General features: G+C 33.9%; 4 protein-coding genes across 4 annotated transcripts; 1 reads left to right on the forward strand and 3 right to left on the reverse strand.

Moving 5' to 3' along the window:
- Window positions 1–3,243: 3,243 nt before the first annotated feature.
- On the reverse strand, window positions 3,244–3,912 carry LOC117566665 (uncharacterized). The gene is made up of 3 exons (XM_034246210.2): window positions 3,847–3,912; window positions 3,472–3,789; window positions 3,244–3,412 (listed from the first exon to the last, which is right to left on the reverse strand). The coding sequence occupies exons 1-3, from the start codon at window positions 3,910–3,912 to the stop codon at window positions 3,260–3,262; spliced, it is 537 nt and encodes a 178-aa protein (XP_034102101.1). The 3' UTR covers window positions 3,244–3,259.
- Window positions 3,913–4,533: 621 nt separating this feature from the next.
- On the reverse strand, window positions 4,534–5,186 carry LOC117566664 (uncharacterized). The gene is made up of 3 exons (XM_034246209.1): window positions 5,121–5,186; window positions 4,747–5,064; window positions 4,534–4,686 (listed from the first exon to the last, which is right to left on the reverse strand). The coding sequence occupies exons 1-3, from the start codon at window positions 5,184–5,186 to the stop codon at window positions 4,534–4,536; spliced, it is 537 nt and encodes a 178-aa protein (XP_034102100.1).
- Window positions 5,187–5,755: 569 nt separating this feature from the next.
- On the reverse strand, window positions 5,756–10,995 carry LOC127565727 (uncharacterized). Its single transcript, XM_052005741.1, has 4 exons — window positions 10,945–10,995; window positions 6,428–6,534; window positions 6,053–6,370; window positions 5,756–5,908 (listed from the first exon to the last, which is right to left on the reverse strand). The coding sequence occupies exons 2-4, from the start codon at window positions 6,491–6,493 to the stop codon at window positions 5,756–5,758; spliced, it is 537 nt and encodes a 178-aa protein (XP_051861701.1). The 5' UTR covers window positions 6,494–6,534; window positions 10,945–10,995.
- On the forward strand, window positions 9,472–15,555 carry LOC117566663 (uncharacterized). The gene is made up of 9 exons (XM_034246208.1): window positions 9,472–9,707; window positions 9,769–10,279; window positions 10,342–10,978; window positions 11,042–11,193; window positions 13,024–13,069; window positions 13,703–13,970; window positions 14,030–14,537; window positions 14,599–15,235; window positions 15,298–15,555. Exons 1-9 carry the CDS (start codon window positions 9,505–9,507, stop codon window positions 15,459–15,461), a joined length of 3,126 nt encoding a protein of 1,041 aa, XP_034102099.1. The 5' UTR covers window positions 9,472–9,504; the 3' UTR covers window positions 15,462–15,555.
- Window positions 15,556–15,587: the final 32 nt, after the last annotated feature.

The raw sequence follows: 15,587 nt of genomic DNA on the forward strand, positions 1-15,587 counted from the left end.
AATTGTGAGCTGGGCCAAAGAAAAGCAGCCCCAAGACTATCACACACACACATGTACAGAGTCAACAACTTTGCCGACAACTCCCCAGAGCCTGGGAGTCCAAGACCCACAGCCAGGCAATGGCAACTTCATCAGTCGGTTTGTTATGGCCTTGGCTTTGGCAGCATCGTCTTCATCATCATGATGACGATGATGAGTCTCATCAGCAGCAACATGTCTAAGGCGTTTTTGCTGTCCCTCCAATCATTTACACACACACACGCTCAAGCACTACTAAATTTCACGCAATCACGACTGCACATGGAGTTTTCCTTGTTGTTGTTTTTCCTCGTCGTCGTCGACAGCCTAATAAAATATTTAGTTGGTGCTCATTGACAAGTTTGCAGACACTGACAAGGTCCTCAGTTGTGGCTTCTGTGGTCTCTTTATGCTCGTGTCTGACATTTGTGGCAGGTGTCGCTCACTCGCTTAGCCCAAATCATTTACATGCTGCCAGGATTTTCTTTCATTTACGACCCACACAATCAATTCTATTAAACGCACATCAAAATGCTCGAGCTTCGCTCGCGGCGCGCGGAAATGATGAAAAATCCAAAACCAATATTTAAAATGCCATCAAATAAAAACAAAGTGCAACAATGTGTGACTCTGGGTCAAATGATAGGGGCAAAAATATTCAAAATACTCAAGAGGAATGAGGGAGGCGAAGCGAGCTGCGCATAAACAACGTTTAATATCTCATCAAGTGTTACGCTTTACGACTACTTAAAAACACATAAAAAATGCCAAACAAAATCAACGATGAAAGCCATAAATTCTTGTGAATAGAAATGAAAAGCCACTGAGCGCTGTTCGGGCCAGAAAAACGAAAGCAAATGTAAAAGCGAAATGGTGAAAACCCAGCGACAGCAGCAACAACCACATTCCACAACCCACACAGCGAACAGATTTAATGATGCAGCATGATTTGCGCATAAAAAAAGAATGGCACAGACAGGACTAGCATCAGCAGCAGCAACAGCAGCAAGACGAGCACCAGAAACAGGATAAAGCAGGACTTCGACGCCAACTGAGTCTGAGACTGACAGCAACTGGTAACGGGTAACTGGGCGCTGTCTTGCTTTGATAAACTGCACTTTCTCACACATACAACAACAGCAATATACACACACAGATACTCTCACACACATACACACAGCGTCTGTCGCTTTAGTTGCGCATAAAATGTTAAAGGCGTTTATATAAAAGCCAGCAACAACTGCTTGCCAAACGAAAGTTACGAGCGAACGGGTGAATAAACCTTATGTTACACATACACATACACATTTATGTAACACTGGGAGAAAACCTCGAGAGTTCACAATTTGTCCCTGTGAAAAATTTGGTAGTATTCATATATTTATTTCGGTAATAAGTTTTAATTTTACACAACGCAAGTCAACAACAATTCTTCTTTATTTATAAACATTTGAAGTGATTTTCATGTTGACCGTGGTTAAATAGTTAAAGAAATGTAATGTGTATTTGATTAACCGGTCTAATGTAACCAAATTTTTTTAATAAATTGAATTTTTCTTTGCAAATATAGAAACATAAGATTAATGTGGATGTTGCAAATAGGTTTTTAAAATGAAAAACGAACGATTTCATCATCAGCAAGAAATTTAGCAGCGTGTTTCCTGACTCATCGAGCCATTTATAAAAACTGCACTGTATTTGAATAGAGAAACTTAAAAACGCTTTTTAATATTATCAAGTGGCAAGAAACACTGTAGAAATCAATTCCTTTTGTAAATCATTTGCCAGGAATCTTCCAGTCACAAAGATTAGGAAAATAGAAAAACAAATACTAATAAAAAATAATAATAAATTCGGTTTTATCTAGCTCAATTCACATATTTCTATGAATACTTTAATCTTCATTTGCTTATTTCTAGATATGAAAGTGCATTACAATTAAACATTTCATTGGATATATTGCATAAGATCAAGACTATACTTTCATAAACTATACCAAATTCTCTTTAAATGTAAAGTAAAAGCTTGTCAAAGCAATTGGCTTTTTATTAACATCCCACGTTATGTTCATTAAATATTCGCCAGTAGGAAAGTTATGGGGTAAAAGAGTGTGCCTAAGGTAGAATCCTTTAACGATCGTGTGGCCCTAATTTTGTAAATTGAAATTATCAATAAGAATTCATTTTAATTTAAAAATATAACTCATTATCTTACTTACTGTATAGGGACAGGAATGGTTAAAGTTGGAAAATTCTTTGAATAGATTGTATGCTATTGCTACAAGTGGATTATAAGACTTTTTCAGGAATCGGCAAACATCCACATCAGTATTAAGTATCCAAGGCTTATATCCATTTGCCTTTTTGAATGATTCAGCTTTAGCTCTGACTTCATTCGCACTGACAAGAAGTGTTGCATTGAAATTAAATGCCGTTACATTACGACTAACAGCTTTCAGACGACATTGGTTTATAATATACCGCGATTCATCCAAACTTTTACAGACTACATTGGAAAATTTGAATTCAACTGCCTCCTGAAAAGGTAATAATATTAGGTATTTTCACTAGTATAAACTTACATCAGTTAACGTACATAAAAAGTCAGTTGATAGGTTGTCCAAGTATAAAATACCACAAGCACAATAGAAGGGACTTTCATGGTGACTGCTCATAAAATGAGCTTCAAACATTCCGCTTGATTTATTTTAATAATACATGTATTATAATAATGTATTTGAATTGAATTGAGATGCTATCAGCGTTTTTTGTTTGAATATATTTTTTATTCGCTGCCCATAGGGTAGAAGCTTATTATAACTTTGTTGCTCTAGAAAAGGCAAATTTAAGAATATATACTCTTTATAAAGTATATATATTCTTGATCAGCGTTTCCGTCCTATTTTTCTTTTTTTGAAGATGAGTAGCAGTTATCTCAGCACACTCAACTGTACCTTTCTTACATATACTTAATACTCAAATACTTAATACTACTATTAACAATACATGATATTATCTTCATACCTGGTGTTGGTTGGTTTTTAAATAAAACATAGGACTGCATCGATTAACTACATTACGATCATAACCAATACGAGTAATAGAGAATTACTTAAATTACTTTGAGATGATTCGCGGCTTTGATTATATGTAGCATATCCTTAATTACAAGATTTAACATTGTCAATCGATCAGAAAACTTTTTGTCGTATGTTGAAATGGGTGTTAACAAATTTATTATATTACAAATCCTCTATATAAGTGAAATATATTTTAGTTATAAATTGTGGTCGTTTATCAAAAAACCATATAAGCGATAATAAGTAATCGCCAGATGGGATAGCATGCGGCAGAAACGTCCATCTTAGGTAAAATCCATCGATTATCTGAGGACCCTAAAATTATCATTATATTGTGCTATTGGTATTGGGTAAAAGTCACACAAAATACTTACCATATAAGGACACGAGTGATTAAAGTTGGTAAATTCCTTAAACAGATTGAAAACAATTTTCGCAAATAGATTGTACTCTGACTTGACAAATCGGCACACGTCAAGATAAAAGTTAAAGAGCCAAGGCTTGTATCCATTCGCTTTTTTAAACATTTGGACTTGTATTCCAATATGGTTGGCTGGATGTAAAACTGTACTGTTCAGATTCATTGTATTTACAGTTCGGTTTACAGCTTTTAGCCGACATTTGTGTATAACAAACCAAGACTCGTTGTAGCTCTCACAAATTACGTTCGTGAATTTAAATTCAATTGCTTCCTGTGGAAAAATATTAATTAATTCAAAATTTATTAGATAACTTGCCATTTTCCTTACATTGTGGGATAGCCTGAAAGCTATCCATAGATAGAGAACTCCAAAAATAATAATTGTGGTGCGCATTCTAACTACTGGCGAATAAACTGAGGGTACTCAATCCAAGTCTATATATAACACTTAATAACGACATTTAATTCTTAAAAGCTTTTTCTGCTTCAATAGACTTCACTTTTTAATATCAAACCACTTAATTTGTACTCAACCGGCTGTTGATCTACAAAAATGAAGTACTCATACATATATTTATAATATATATATATATGATATCCAAAAAATGGATATTTTTTTACGATTTACAGAAAAGAATCTGACATCTTTATTAAAAAAAATAAATTCGTTGTGCTTATCGCTACAATTTTTTATTTGTCAGTTGTGCAATCGGAACTTCAAATAATTGATCAATATTTCAGATGGATGGTATCATTCAGATGCTAATGGCAGTAGATATGTATTTCAAATTGCAATACTATTTATCTCTGAGCACTAAAGGTTCTACAAAATAATCACACCTTAATAATTCAAAAAACTGTATTCTGTGATAATTATATTATATAATTTTATATTATATTGGCTCATTCAAATTTATTTACTACTGACGTTTATGAATTCTTAAATATATATAAATTCTAAAAATATAAAACCTCTTATGTATATATTTTTATTTTTTTTATTTAATTTTTTAGCTTACAAGTCTTCCATATAAATAAAATATATTTTAGTTATAAATTGTGGTCGTTTATCAAAAAACCATATAAGTGATAATAAGTAATCGCCAGATGGGATAGTATGCGGCAGAAACGTCCATCTTAGGTAAAATCCATCGATTATTTGAGGACCCTAAATATTATCATTGTATTGTGCTATTGGTATTGGGTAAAAGTCACACAAAATACTTACCATATAAGGACACGAGTGATTAAAGTTGGTAAATTCCTTAAACAGATTGAAAACCATTTTTGCGAAAGGATTATACTGTGTCTTCACAAATCGGCAGACATCAAGATGGAAGTTAAATAGCCAAGGCTTGTATCCATTCGCTTTTTTTAACATTTGGACTTGTATTCCAATGTGGTTGGCTGGATGTAAAACTGTACTGTTCACATTCATTGTATTAACAGTTCGGTTTACAGCTTTTAGCCGACATTTGTGTATAACAAACCAAGACTCATTGTAGCTCTGACAAATTACATTCGTGAATTTAAATTCAATTGCTTCCTGTGAAAAATATTAATTAATTCAAAATTTATTAGATAACTTGCCATTTTCCTTACATTGTGGGATAGCCTGAAAGCTATCCATAGATAGAGAACTCCAAAAATAATAATTGTGGTGCGCATTCTAACTACTGGCGAATAAACTGAGGGTACTCAATCCAAGTCTATATATAACACTTAATAATGACATTTAGTTCTTAAAAGCTTTTTCTGCTTCAATAGACTTCACTTTTTAATATCAAAGCACTTAATTTGTACTCAACCGACTGTTGATCTACAAAAATGAATTAGTCATACATATATTTCTATTGTATATATATGATATCCAAAAGAAACTGACATCTTTATTTCAAAATAAATTCGTTGTGCTTATCGCTACAATTTTTTATTTGTCAGTTGTGCAATCGGAACTTCAAATAATTGATCAATATTTCAGATGGATGGTATCATTCAGATGCTAATGGCAGTAGATATGTATTTCTATGTATTTCTATATGTATCTCTGAGCACTAAAGGTTATACAAATAGTCACATCTTAATAATTCAACAAACCGCATTCTGTGATAAATATATTATATAATTTTATATTATATTGGCTCATTCGAATTCATTTATTCTTAAATATATATAAATTCTAAAAATATAAAACCTATTGTGTATATATTTTTATTTTTTTTATTTAATTTTTTAGCTTACAAGTCTTCCATATAAACGAAATATATTTTCGTTATAAATTGTGGTCTTTTGTCAAAATGCCATGTCATGGATAATAAGTAATCGCCAGATGGAATGGCATGCGGCAATGATTTCGGCCTCAGGTAAAATCCTTCGACTATTTGATGACCCTGTTAATAACCATTGTATTGTATTTGCAATCATTAGCATATTATATATTAATACCCTGCACCAATAAATTACAAACTTAAGTTGCTATTGAGTTATTCATAAAATTGTATTGGTTCAGGGTATAATTTACGCAAAATACTTGCCACATAGGGACAGGAATGGTTAAAGTTGGTAAACTCCTTAAAAAGGCCGAAAACAACTTTTGCAAAAGGATTATACTGTGACTTGACAAACCTGCACACATCAAGGTGGATATTAAACAGCCAAGGCTTGTACCCATTAGCCCTTTTAAACATTTGCAGTTGTACTCCAATACGATAAGCCGGATGTAAAACTGTACCATTTAAATTCATTGTATTAACTGTTCGATTTACAGCTTTTAACCGACATTTGTGTATAACGAACCAAGACTCGTTGTAGCTCTCACAAATTGCGTTCGTGAATTTAAATACAATTGCTTCCTGTGAAAAAATATTAATTAATTCAAAGTTTATTGAGTAACTTACAATTTTTCTTACATTGTAGGATAGCCTGAAAGCTATCCATAGAAAGAGAACTCCAAAAAAAATAATTGTGCTGCGCATTTTAACTACTTGCGAATAAACTGTGGTCGCTCAATCCAATTCTATATATGTAAGTTAATAAATAATTGATACTATTAAAACCTTTTTCTGCATCAATAGACCATTTGTTAATATGAAAATAATTAATATGTATTTAACCGAACGTTGATCCAAAGAAACAAATAAGTTAAAAATTTACTATAAGCTATGATATCAGCCAGTCGAGCTCATTTTTCTTATCGCTGCAAATGTGTATTTGTTATTTATATCGAGCCAAATCACTTACATTTATAGATATTGTGTACTTTTATATTCTATGTTGTAGAAATCCAAGATTACAATATTTTGCTAGCATGAAATAAATTGGCAAAAATGAGTTATCACAAATATAATCAATCAGCATTCAATTCACTTATTAATACAGATCCCAACAATGATTAAATGGGAAATACCTTGTACTTGAATTGCTATCGCTTTCGCGGGGAGGCATTGGGAAATAATGATGTGATTAAAAGACATTGTCCAAAACTTGACGTTAAGATAATATTATACGAATATGAAATTAATATAAACTTATGTATGCCCTTCTATAAATTCAGTAAAACCTTTTAACGAAAATAGTATTGTTTGTATTCTGAATTCTTGCATGTTTAATAAAGCCACAAAAAAACCATATTATTATTATTATTATTATTTTTTTTTTTTGATAACTCTATAATCCTAAAAATATTACAGTGTAGTAAACTTTTGTGCTCTCTCTGTTTTTTAAATCATGAGTGTGGAGATAGCTCAACAGCTTAGCGGTAGCCAATCAAAAAAGCGAATGGTAAATTTTTATGTTCACTAGATACTTTCTACCAAATCTTTACAAATTTTAAATTACTTTTCAAATTTCCTTCTTTTTATTCCCGCTACCCATAGGGTAGAAGGGTATTATAACTTTGTGCCGGCAGCAAATGTATGTAAAAGGTAGAAGGAGGCATCTCCGACCCTATAAGATATATATATTCTTGATCAGCGTCAACAGCCGAGACGATCTAGCCATGTCCGTCTGTGTGTCTGTCCGTCTGTCCGTATGAAACACTGGATCTCAGAGACTATAAGAGATAGAGCTATAATTTTCGACAGCATTTGTTATGTTTGCACGCAGATTTTCAAATTTTTGCCACGCCCACTTCCGCCCCCGCAAATCAAAAAAATCGAATAACAAGCGTATGGTATATACAATAATTACTATAGTAGTTATGATTCCTGAAAATTTGATTGCGATCAGATAAAAATTGTGGAAGTTATTAAAGAAATACTTTTGTATGGGCAAAAACGCCTACTTACTAGGGGTCTTAGTTGCTTTGGCCGACGATCTGGTCGATTGTGCCGTATATGGTATATTTTGAATAGTGTACTATATCGATATACCAAACATACTATTTGGTATATTTTTAGTATTTGTTTGGTATTTTCGGTGTATTTTGAAAATAATACCGCAATATTTTGCCTTTATTAAAAATGGGTAGCGGGTATCTCACAGTCGAGCACACTCAACTGTAACTTTCTTACTTGTTTGTATTTTCTTATTTTATCATATATAAGAAATGGAAAATTGCAACATTTTGCTTGCATAAAATGTATTGGCAAAAATGTGTTATCAGAAATATAATAAATTAGCTTTCAATTTACTTATACTACATATCCGCAACAATGATTAACGGAGAAATACCCTGTACTTGAATTGCTATCGCTACCACGGGAAGGCATTGTGAAATAATGAAACGATTGATTGACATTGTCCGCCACTTGACATTAAGATAATCAGTATACGAATATGAAATGAATAAAAACATATATAGGCCCTTCTATAAATTCAGTGAAACCTTTTTTAACAAACTAGTAATATGTGTATACTGAATTCAAGCATGAAACCCTTACCTATCCATCGAATATTTAATAAGCACGTGCTGCATTTCATCAGCCAAATTATTATCAGTTGGTTGATAACTTTATAATCGCATAGATATTACCGTGTAGTAAACTTTTGTGCTCTCTCTGTTTTTATATCACGAGTGCGGAGATAGCTCAACAGCTTTTTGGTAGCCAATCAAAACAGCGAGTGATAAAGGCTTATATTCCTCCGATATTTGATACCAAAACTTAGAAAATACTCTTAAAATGTTACTGTTCGAACTTAATTTATTTATAATTTCATTTTTTGTTTTTCATCTATTTTAAGAATAATGGACGGTAATTCTTAAAAAAGTGAGTTGCCTTTAGGTTTTCAATTTATTTTATTGTGAGCATTGAAATTCATAATTTCTTCAACTTTCTCACATCAATGATTAAATTTAATGATTCGAAGGCTCTTAACAAAATAACTGAAATGTCTTTTATTGCATTCCAAAATACCGGCACATATTCAATGAGGCAACTGGTACAGTCTTCGAGCTTAAGTTGATTAGAATGCTTTAACGCTGTAACGAAGATAAAAGACAAACGCAAATTTGTCGCTTTTTCTATAAACTATTAAATATATATTATATATATATTATATTATATAACTTTATGCAACGAGAAACTAAAATATGAATGTAAAATTTCATATAATTTTACGTTAGGTAAACGTTTTTTTTTTTTTGCCACCACTAATACCACTTACTATAATACCAACGCATAATCAACATGGTGGGTATATTAGTTTGTAATATAGTTTGATGTTCATTTGGAAATATTAACAAAACCGTTTAGAATGCACCAATCAATTTCGTTATTGCGTGGTGCAATGACGTACTAACATATTAAATATAAATTTATATTTTGCAAGATACTAAGAAGCACATGCTGTGGGACTTTCAGTCTTGCCTACCCAACATTATTCAGCAAAATTTGTGCTTTATCTATCGATGCTTTTACTGATAATTCTTAAATTTTTACATATAGTTGGACTATAAAAGCAAGCCCTCTGCCTAGCTACAATTCATTCATTCAGTTCCAGCTGAACAGTTCGCGTAATAACTAGAAAATCGTTAAGAACAATTAAAATGGTATTACTTACTATATTGTCTGTGTTGGGGGTTTTGCTTTTGCTTTACAAATTGATAACTGCAAACCATAATGTATTCGAAAAGCGAGGATTGCCTTATGAAAAACCCTTGCCAATTGTGGGTAATAACCTGGACCTCGTCCTGGAAAGGGGCTCATTTCAGAAGGTCCTATCTGAGTTCTATGCCCGCAATAGAGAACAGTAAGCACTTTTACTTATTTTATTCAAGTTTTACAATTTCTAAAGTGATTAAATATTTTAGCAAACTAGCTGGCTTCTTCAGCTTTCTTACACCGATTATTATTTTGATTGATCCTGAGGTTATAAAGAAAGTTACCGTCAAGGACTTTGATCACTTTCCCAATCATCAAACGATTTTCCCGAAGAAAGAACGCCTGGTGCACGAAATGATGAGCTCCTTAACCGATCAGAAATGGAAAAATGTACGGAACACTCTGTCGCCCTCCTTCACCGCATCCAAGATGCGCACCATGTTTCCCCTAATGAACGAATGTATTGCTGAGTGCATGGAACATTTGGACAAAAAGGGCAAGTCAACTGGCAAGACTGGCGGAGGCTTCGAATTGGAGATGAAGGAATTGTGCAACCGAATGTCCAATGATATTATAGCTTCGACTGCTTTCGGTCTGAAGGTCAACTCCTACAAATCACCCAAAAATGATTTCTATGAAATTGGTAAATCGATTATCTTCCTAAGAGGCGTGCCATTCTACAAATTCATGTTGGCGCAGTCATTGCCCTGGCTAGCTGACGTAAGTAAATCTATTAATTTTGTAGAATAATATCTTTTTAACATGGCAATTTTATATTTTAGTTACTGGGTCTCAAAGTTCTACCCCCGAAGAGCATTAATTATTTTTCCAAACTTGTCATCGACACAATGAAATATCGCGAGGAAAACAATATCGTCAGGCCAGATATGATTCAAATGCTTATGGAAACCAAGAAGGAGGTTGGCAAAGATTTTACTGAGGATGAGCTTGTGGCTCAGTGCTTCACTTTCTTCTTTGCGGCTTTCGAAAACAATTCTTTATCAGTTTGCACAACAGCTTTTGAGTTGCTTCAGAATCCGGATGTGCAGCAGAAACTCTACGAGGAGGTGAAAGAAACCCATGATGCACTGAATGGGAAGTCACTTAGCTATGAAGTGGTCATGAAGATGAAATACATGGACATGGTCTTGTCGGAATCCTTGAGAAAGTGGGCTTTGGCCCCGATCACGGATCGTATTTGCTCAAAGGATTATACACTGCGCGATGACGATGGTTCCACGGTGTTTCAGTTCAAGAAAGGTGACAGAATATTTGTGCCAATTGCTGGTATTCAATTGGATGAGCAATACTTCCCCAATCCTCATAAATTCGATCCCGAACGCTTCAGCGAAGAAAACAAGGATAAAATTTTACCTTATACTTACATTCCATTCGGCTCGGGACCACGTCTCTGCATTGGTGAGCATTTATAATTTAACTAAATAATATTTATAATAATTATTTATTTACTTACGATGGCAGGTAACCGTTACGCTCTGATGACAGCAAAGTCAATGCTCTTTAATTTGGTGCTGAAGTATAAAATCGAGCGATCCCCTAAGACATCGAAGGATATGTTGAGCGATTCGGTTGGATTCCAGTTGGGACCCAAGAATGGTTACTGGGTGCATCTTGTGCCGCGATAAATTTAACAAAGCTAACACTTGTGAAGATGACGATGACAATCAGTATGGGGTTTATTCGCATATAGACTTTATCAGCTTGAAGACTGATTAAGATACTTATATGTTACCTATACTAAAATTCAACTACCAACCTATTGTTTTTTGGATAATACAAAGCAATAGCTGTCTGGTAAAAGTTTATAGTTAGTATATAATAAAATAAGTAATTGGTGGATTAGGTTATATTAAATCAGAAATAAATAAAGCAATCATTCAACACTTTAATTATATTTTATTATTATAAAGAGCTGCAAATTGTTTTGTTTGCCGACATTAAATTTGAGCATGTCATGGACTTTAAATGTACTTGCTTCTCCCCTATAATCAACTCAACTTGTCTGCTGGCGACACATGACAAGAGCAGTTTGTAAATTTCTAAATTCGAAATGTGCGAGTCAAACTCCAGCAACGAAGCAGTCGAGTAAACGTCCATCTTTCGATGGGCAGCTAAGCAAACCGACTAAATATTTAATTACACACATTTTGCTACAACGCCCGGGGCTAATTTGCTGTGTTAACTGTTTACGTTTACGTTTGCCAACTCCAACTTTGTATTAGGTTTGTCTTTGTGCTATTGCCTATTCAAGACGTATTCCATGTGGTAGGTATCGGTCAATATGCTAAAATATTCAAACCGTAAATGTTGAGCGGTTTCTTGACTAGTTTTATTTGTTTTGTTTCGGCAGAAGTTTATGTCATAGTTTTACAGTGAATAATATGCATAGCTCAACTGAAGCATAAAGTTCTCAGAGATTACATCAGCGTGAAAATTGAAAGAAAGGCCAACTAGAATCAGGTTTTGATGAATGTCATATTCCAACTGCAATTCAATTAATCATATGAATATAACAAGCGCTCCCAGTTGTCTCAAGATCAATGGCCTTATATGAATGCTTTAAGCTATATACAAACTATCCCCAAAAGTTGACTATAATGTGGTAGTCCTCTTATCTATAAAGCACATTAGCAACTTTCTGTTTGGCAACAATAATTTGTTATCAACCAAATAAGAATACACAATTAACATTTTAGAAACTGACCTATCTTAATTAAATTGGCAAAGAGCTATTGAGCATTGCATCAGCCATTTATTTTATCAGTTGCTAGTAAAAAAAATTACTATTATCTTAAAATCGTTCTTTCTTTTTTCTTATCGGTAAACCTCTTTTGTTTTGGAGCACCTCTTGAACTCAAAACATTAAAAGCTTCAAGTGGTATATTGTCAGAAGACTTAATTGCATGGTACTAAACTAATTTTAGATTTTTGTGTATATTTCTTTATATCTTTACATATACAATTACTATATGAATGTATAGGTTATTACATTGTTTTACATTTAATAGATAATAAAGTTATTATTTATTTTAACTAAACTCAATCGATAGTGCGTAGATAATCAAGTAATTTCCCCGCCAATTAAAGGGTCTTAGGCGTAGGTAGATTCTGAGAATTTTTAACGCATAAAATGAATTTATATATAAACAAACTAATGTACAGGGAATTTAAATGAGTGTTCTCAATTTTGTGTTGTCAACAATCAACAGAGAGTTTCATATATGTATGAGAGAGCAGCTCTCTCGATTTCGTCATCTATTTAACTAGCAGCAATTGATAAATGTGTAAGAACGACGATTTGTTGCTCTTTACCAAACTATTTTAAATGCTAGTAGTTGATAAAACAAGTGGGACATTTAAAGTTTTGAATTCAATAAATTTGCTATCGTATTGTAGTAAAATAAAACATATTTCAAATGTACTGATTTATTATCAATTATAAGTACCTCAAGGGGTTCGAGCACTTGAGTCACGTGGGAAAAGCTAAGGGTGAGGCATTGTATAGTCGTTTATTATCTATACATATTATTTAAATTAAATTTAGCTATGCTCAACAATGATTAAAGCCATAACTTACCAAGGAGAAAAAGTATCATAAATTAACCATTCTGATACCCTTTAGCAACAGTGTATTGAAAACAAATAAATGTAATTGAAAATTTTTAATTTTGTATAATATATTTTTCAATTATATTGATATGAATTGATTGATATCTTCAATAAAATGCCTGTTAAATGATTCAGAAATAGCAACAAACACTCTTATCTAAATTTGACACAGCACAAAGAGTATAAGATAGTCGAAAAGTTCTGATTGGCTCTTCCAAGTAGAGCTTTGAGAACATTGTGCGAGAGTGCGTTCTACCGGCAGAATAAAGTAACATTTGAAAATAACAAAGTATCAACAAATTCTAAACAGGTTTTTTTTGTTGTTGCCTCGATCTTGAGACTAGGCGATTCAAGTGCGCACATTATCGCGACAAACCCAATCTACAAACGAATAGATAAAGGTATATAATGGATGTACATATATGGATGTACATATGTTCCATGTTTGAAAGCACAGAGAGCCGACGTATAAAAGCGGGTTAGCTCATTTAATGAAATTCAGTTCGAATTGAGCATTCTGTTTGGAATCAGTTATTATTGCCGCACTTTTCAAGGTCATATTCAATTTCACGAATATGGATCTGTTTATTGTTTTACCCATTGTGGGCCTGCTTTTCTTATGGGCCTACAAATGGTTAACAGCTGGCCATGATGAATTTATTAAGCGTGGATTGCCATTCGAGAAACCATATCCTCTCGTTGGCAATAACCTTGATATCTTTCTTGCCAGATGCTCGTTTCAAAAGCTTATGGCAGAGTTCTATGCACGCACAAGGCAACAGTGAGTAAAGTCAAATGTATGCTTAGTAACTAAAAATTAAATATAGATTCATATCACAGCAAACTCGTGGGCCTATTCAACTTTCGCACTCCGGTTATTCAATTGAACGATCCAGAGATTATTAAGAAAATAACCATCAAGGATTTCGATCACTTTCCGAATCATCAAGTCTTCTTCAGCACCAAGGAGCGTCTTGTCAATGATATGTTGAGCATAATGAAGGATCAACGCTGGAAGCACATGAGAAACACTTTGACTCCAGTATTTACAGCTGCTAAAATGCGCACCATGTTCAGCCTGATGAACGAGAGTTTTGCCGAGTGTATGGATCATCTGAAGGAAAAGGGAACAGCTGCTAAGTCAGGCGAAGGTTTCGAGGTGGAGATGAAGGAAGTTTGCAACCGATTGTCGAATGATTTGATTGCCACAACAGCATTCGGTTTAAAGGTTAGCTCTTATAAGGAACCTAACAACGATTTCTTTAAGATCGGCCAATCTATTGCCTTCTTCCGTGGCAAAGCTATATACAAATTTTTACTGTCAGCCACTTTCCCTCAACTTTTCAAGGTAAGACAGCTTCTAAAGTATGTGATAATTTTAATTGCTAAATTTCTAATTTTTGCAACAGCTTTTGGGATTCAGTGTCTTCGATCAGAATAAGACCGATTATTTCATACGCCTCGTTGTCGATACCATGAAGCAGCGGGAGGAGAACAACATTGTGAGGCCAGACATGATTCAGTTGCTTATGGAAGCTAAGAAGGAGTCATCGGAAAATTGGACTGATGATGAGCTGGTTGCTCAATGCTTCATCTTCTTCTTTGCTGCATTCGAGAATAATGCCAGCCTCATTTGCACCACATCTTACGAGTTGCTACTAAATCCAGATGTGCAACAAAAACTCTACGAGGAAATCAAAGAAGTCCATGAATCACTGAAGGGTCAGCCACTTAACTACGATGCTGTCATGAAGATGAAATACATGGACATGGTTGTCTCAGAATCTTTGAGAAAGTGGTCATTAGCTGCTGCTACCGATCGCTTGTGTTCCAAGGATTACACTCTCAAGGATGACGATGGCAACGTCATCTTTGAGTTTAAGCAAGGCGACCGCATTAACATTCCCATTGGTGGTCTCCACTGGGATGATCGTTACTTCCCCAATCCGGCGAAGTTTGACCCAGAGCGTTTCAGTGATGAGAACAAAGACAACATTGTGCCATATACGTATCTACCCTTTGGAGCGGGTCCTCGCAATTGCATTGGTAAGTCTTTAGAAGAGTTTTTAATCGAAATCCATTATTTTTAATACTACTTTTCGATGCAGGCAATCGTTATGCTCTGATGCAGGCCAAGGCTATGATATACAATCTGTTGCTAAAGTACAGGATCGAACGTTCACCTAAGACTGTCAAGGATCTGATGAGCGACTCCCGCGGCTTCCAATTGACTCCTCAGAGTGGTTACTGGGTGCATCTGGTGCCCAGATAAAAGCTTCACTTTCCACACAGAAAAAATACAATTTGTTGAATTTGTTGATTTTTACGTTAAAATACACATATATGTATGTATATATATAATTTTATTTTTGATTATGTTTCCATATACACTGACTTT

The sequence above is a fragment of the Drosophila albomicans genome, chromosome 3 (genome assembly GCF_009650485.2).
Source record: "Drosophila albomicans strain 15112-1751.03 chromosome 3, ASM965048v2, whole genome shotgun sequence".
Lineage (NCBI taxonomy): Eukaryota > Metazoa > Arthropoda > Insecta > Diptera > Drosophilidae > Drosophila > Drosophila albomicans.

Bases quoted from the DNA above. Each gene is read 5' to 3' on its own strand.
- LOC117566665 (XM_034246210.2), bottom strand. From the start codon at position 3,912: ATGCGCACCACAATTATTATTTTTGGAGTTCTCTATCTATGGATAGCT. The intron at 3,790-3,846 runs GTAAGGAAAATG...ATTTTTCCACAG, and splicing joins CTTTCAGGCTATCCCACAAT to GAAGCAATTGAATTTAAATT. The intron at 3,413-3,471 runs GTAAGTATTTTG...TGATAATTTTAG, and splicing joins ATCACTCGTGTCCTTATATG to GGTCCTCAGATAATCGATGG.
- LOC117566664 (XM_034246209.1), bottom strand. From the start codon at position 5,186: ATGCGCACCACAATTATTATTTTTGGAGTTCTCTATCTATGGATAGCT. The intron at 5,065-5,120 runs GTAAGGAAAATG...TATTTTTCACAG, and splicing joins CTTTCAGGCTATCCCACAAT to GAAGCAATTGAATTTAAATT. The intron at 4,687-4,746 runs GTAAGTATTTTG...GATAATATTTAG, and splicing joins ATCACTCGTGTCCTTATATG to GGTCCTCAAATAATCGATGG.
- LOC127565727 (XM_052005741.1), bottom strand. From the start codon at position 6,493: ATGCGCAGCACAATTATTTTTTTTGGAGTTCTCTTTCTATGGATAGCT. The intron at 6,371-6,427 runs GTAAGAAAAATT...ATTTTTTCACAG, and splicing joins CTTTCAGGCTATCCTACAAT to GAAGCAATTGTATTTAAATT. The intron at 5,909-6,052 runs GCAAGTATTTTG...GGTTATTAACAG, and splicing joins ACCATTCCTGTCCCTATGTG to GGTCATCAAATAGTCGAAGG.
- LOC117566663 (XM_034246208.1), top strand. From the start codon at position 9,505: ATGGTATTACTTACTATATTGTCTGTGTTGGGGGTTTTGCTTTTGCTT. The intron at 13,971-14,029 runs GTGAGTAAAGTC...TTCATATCACAG, and splicing joins TATGCACGCACAAGGCAACA to CAAACTCGTGGGCCTATTCA. The intron at 15,236-15,297 runs GTAAGTCTTTAG...TTTTCGATGCAG, and splicing joins GGGTCCTCGCAATTGCATTG to GCAATCGTTATGCTCTGATG.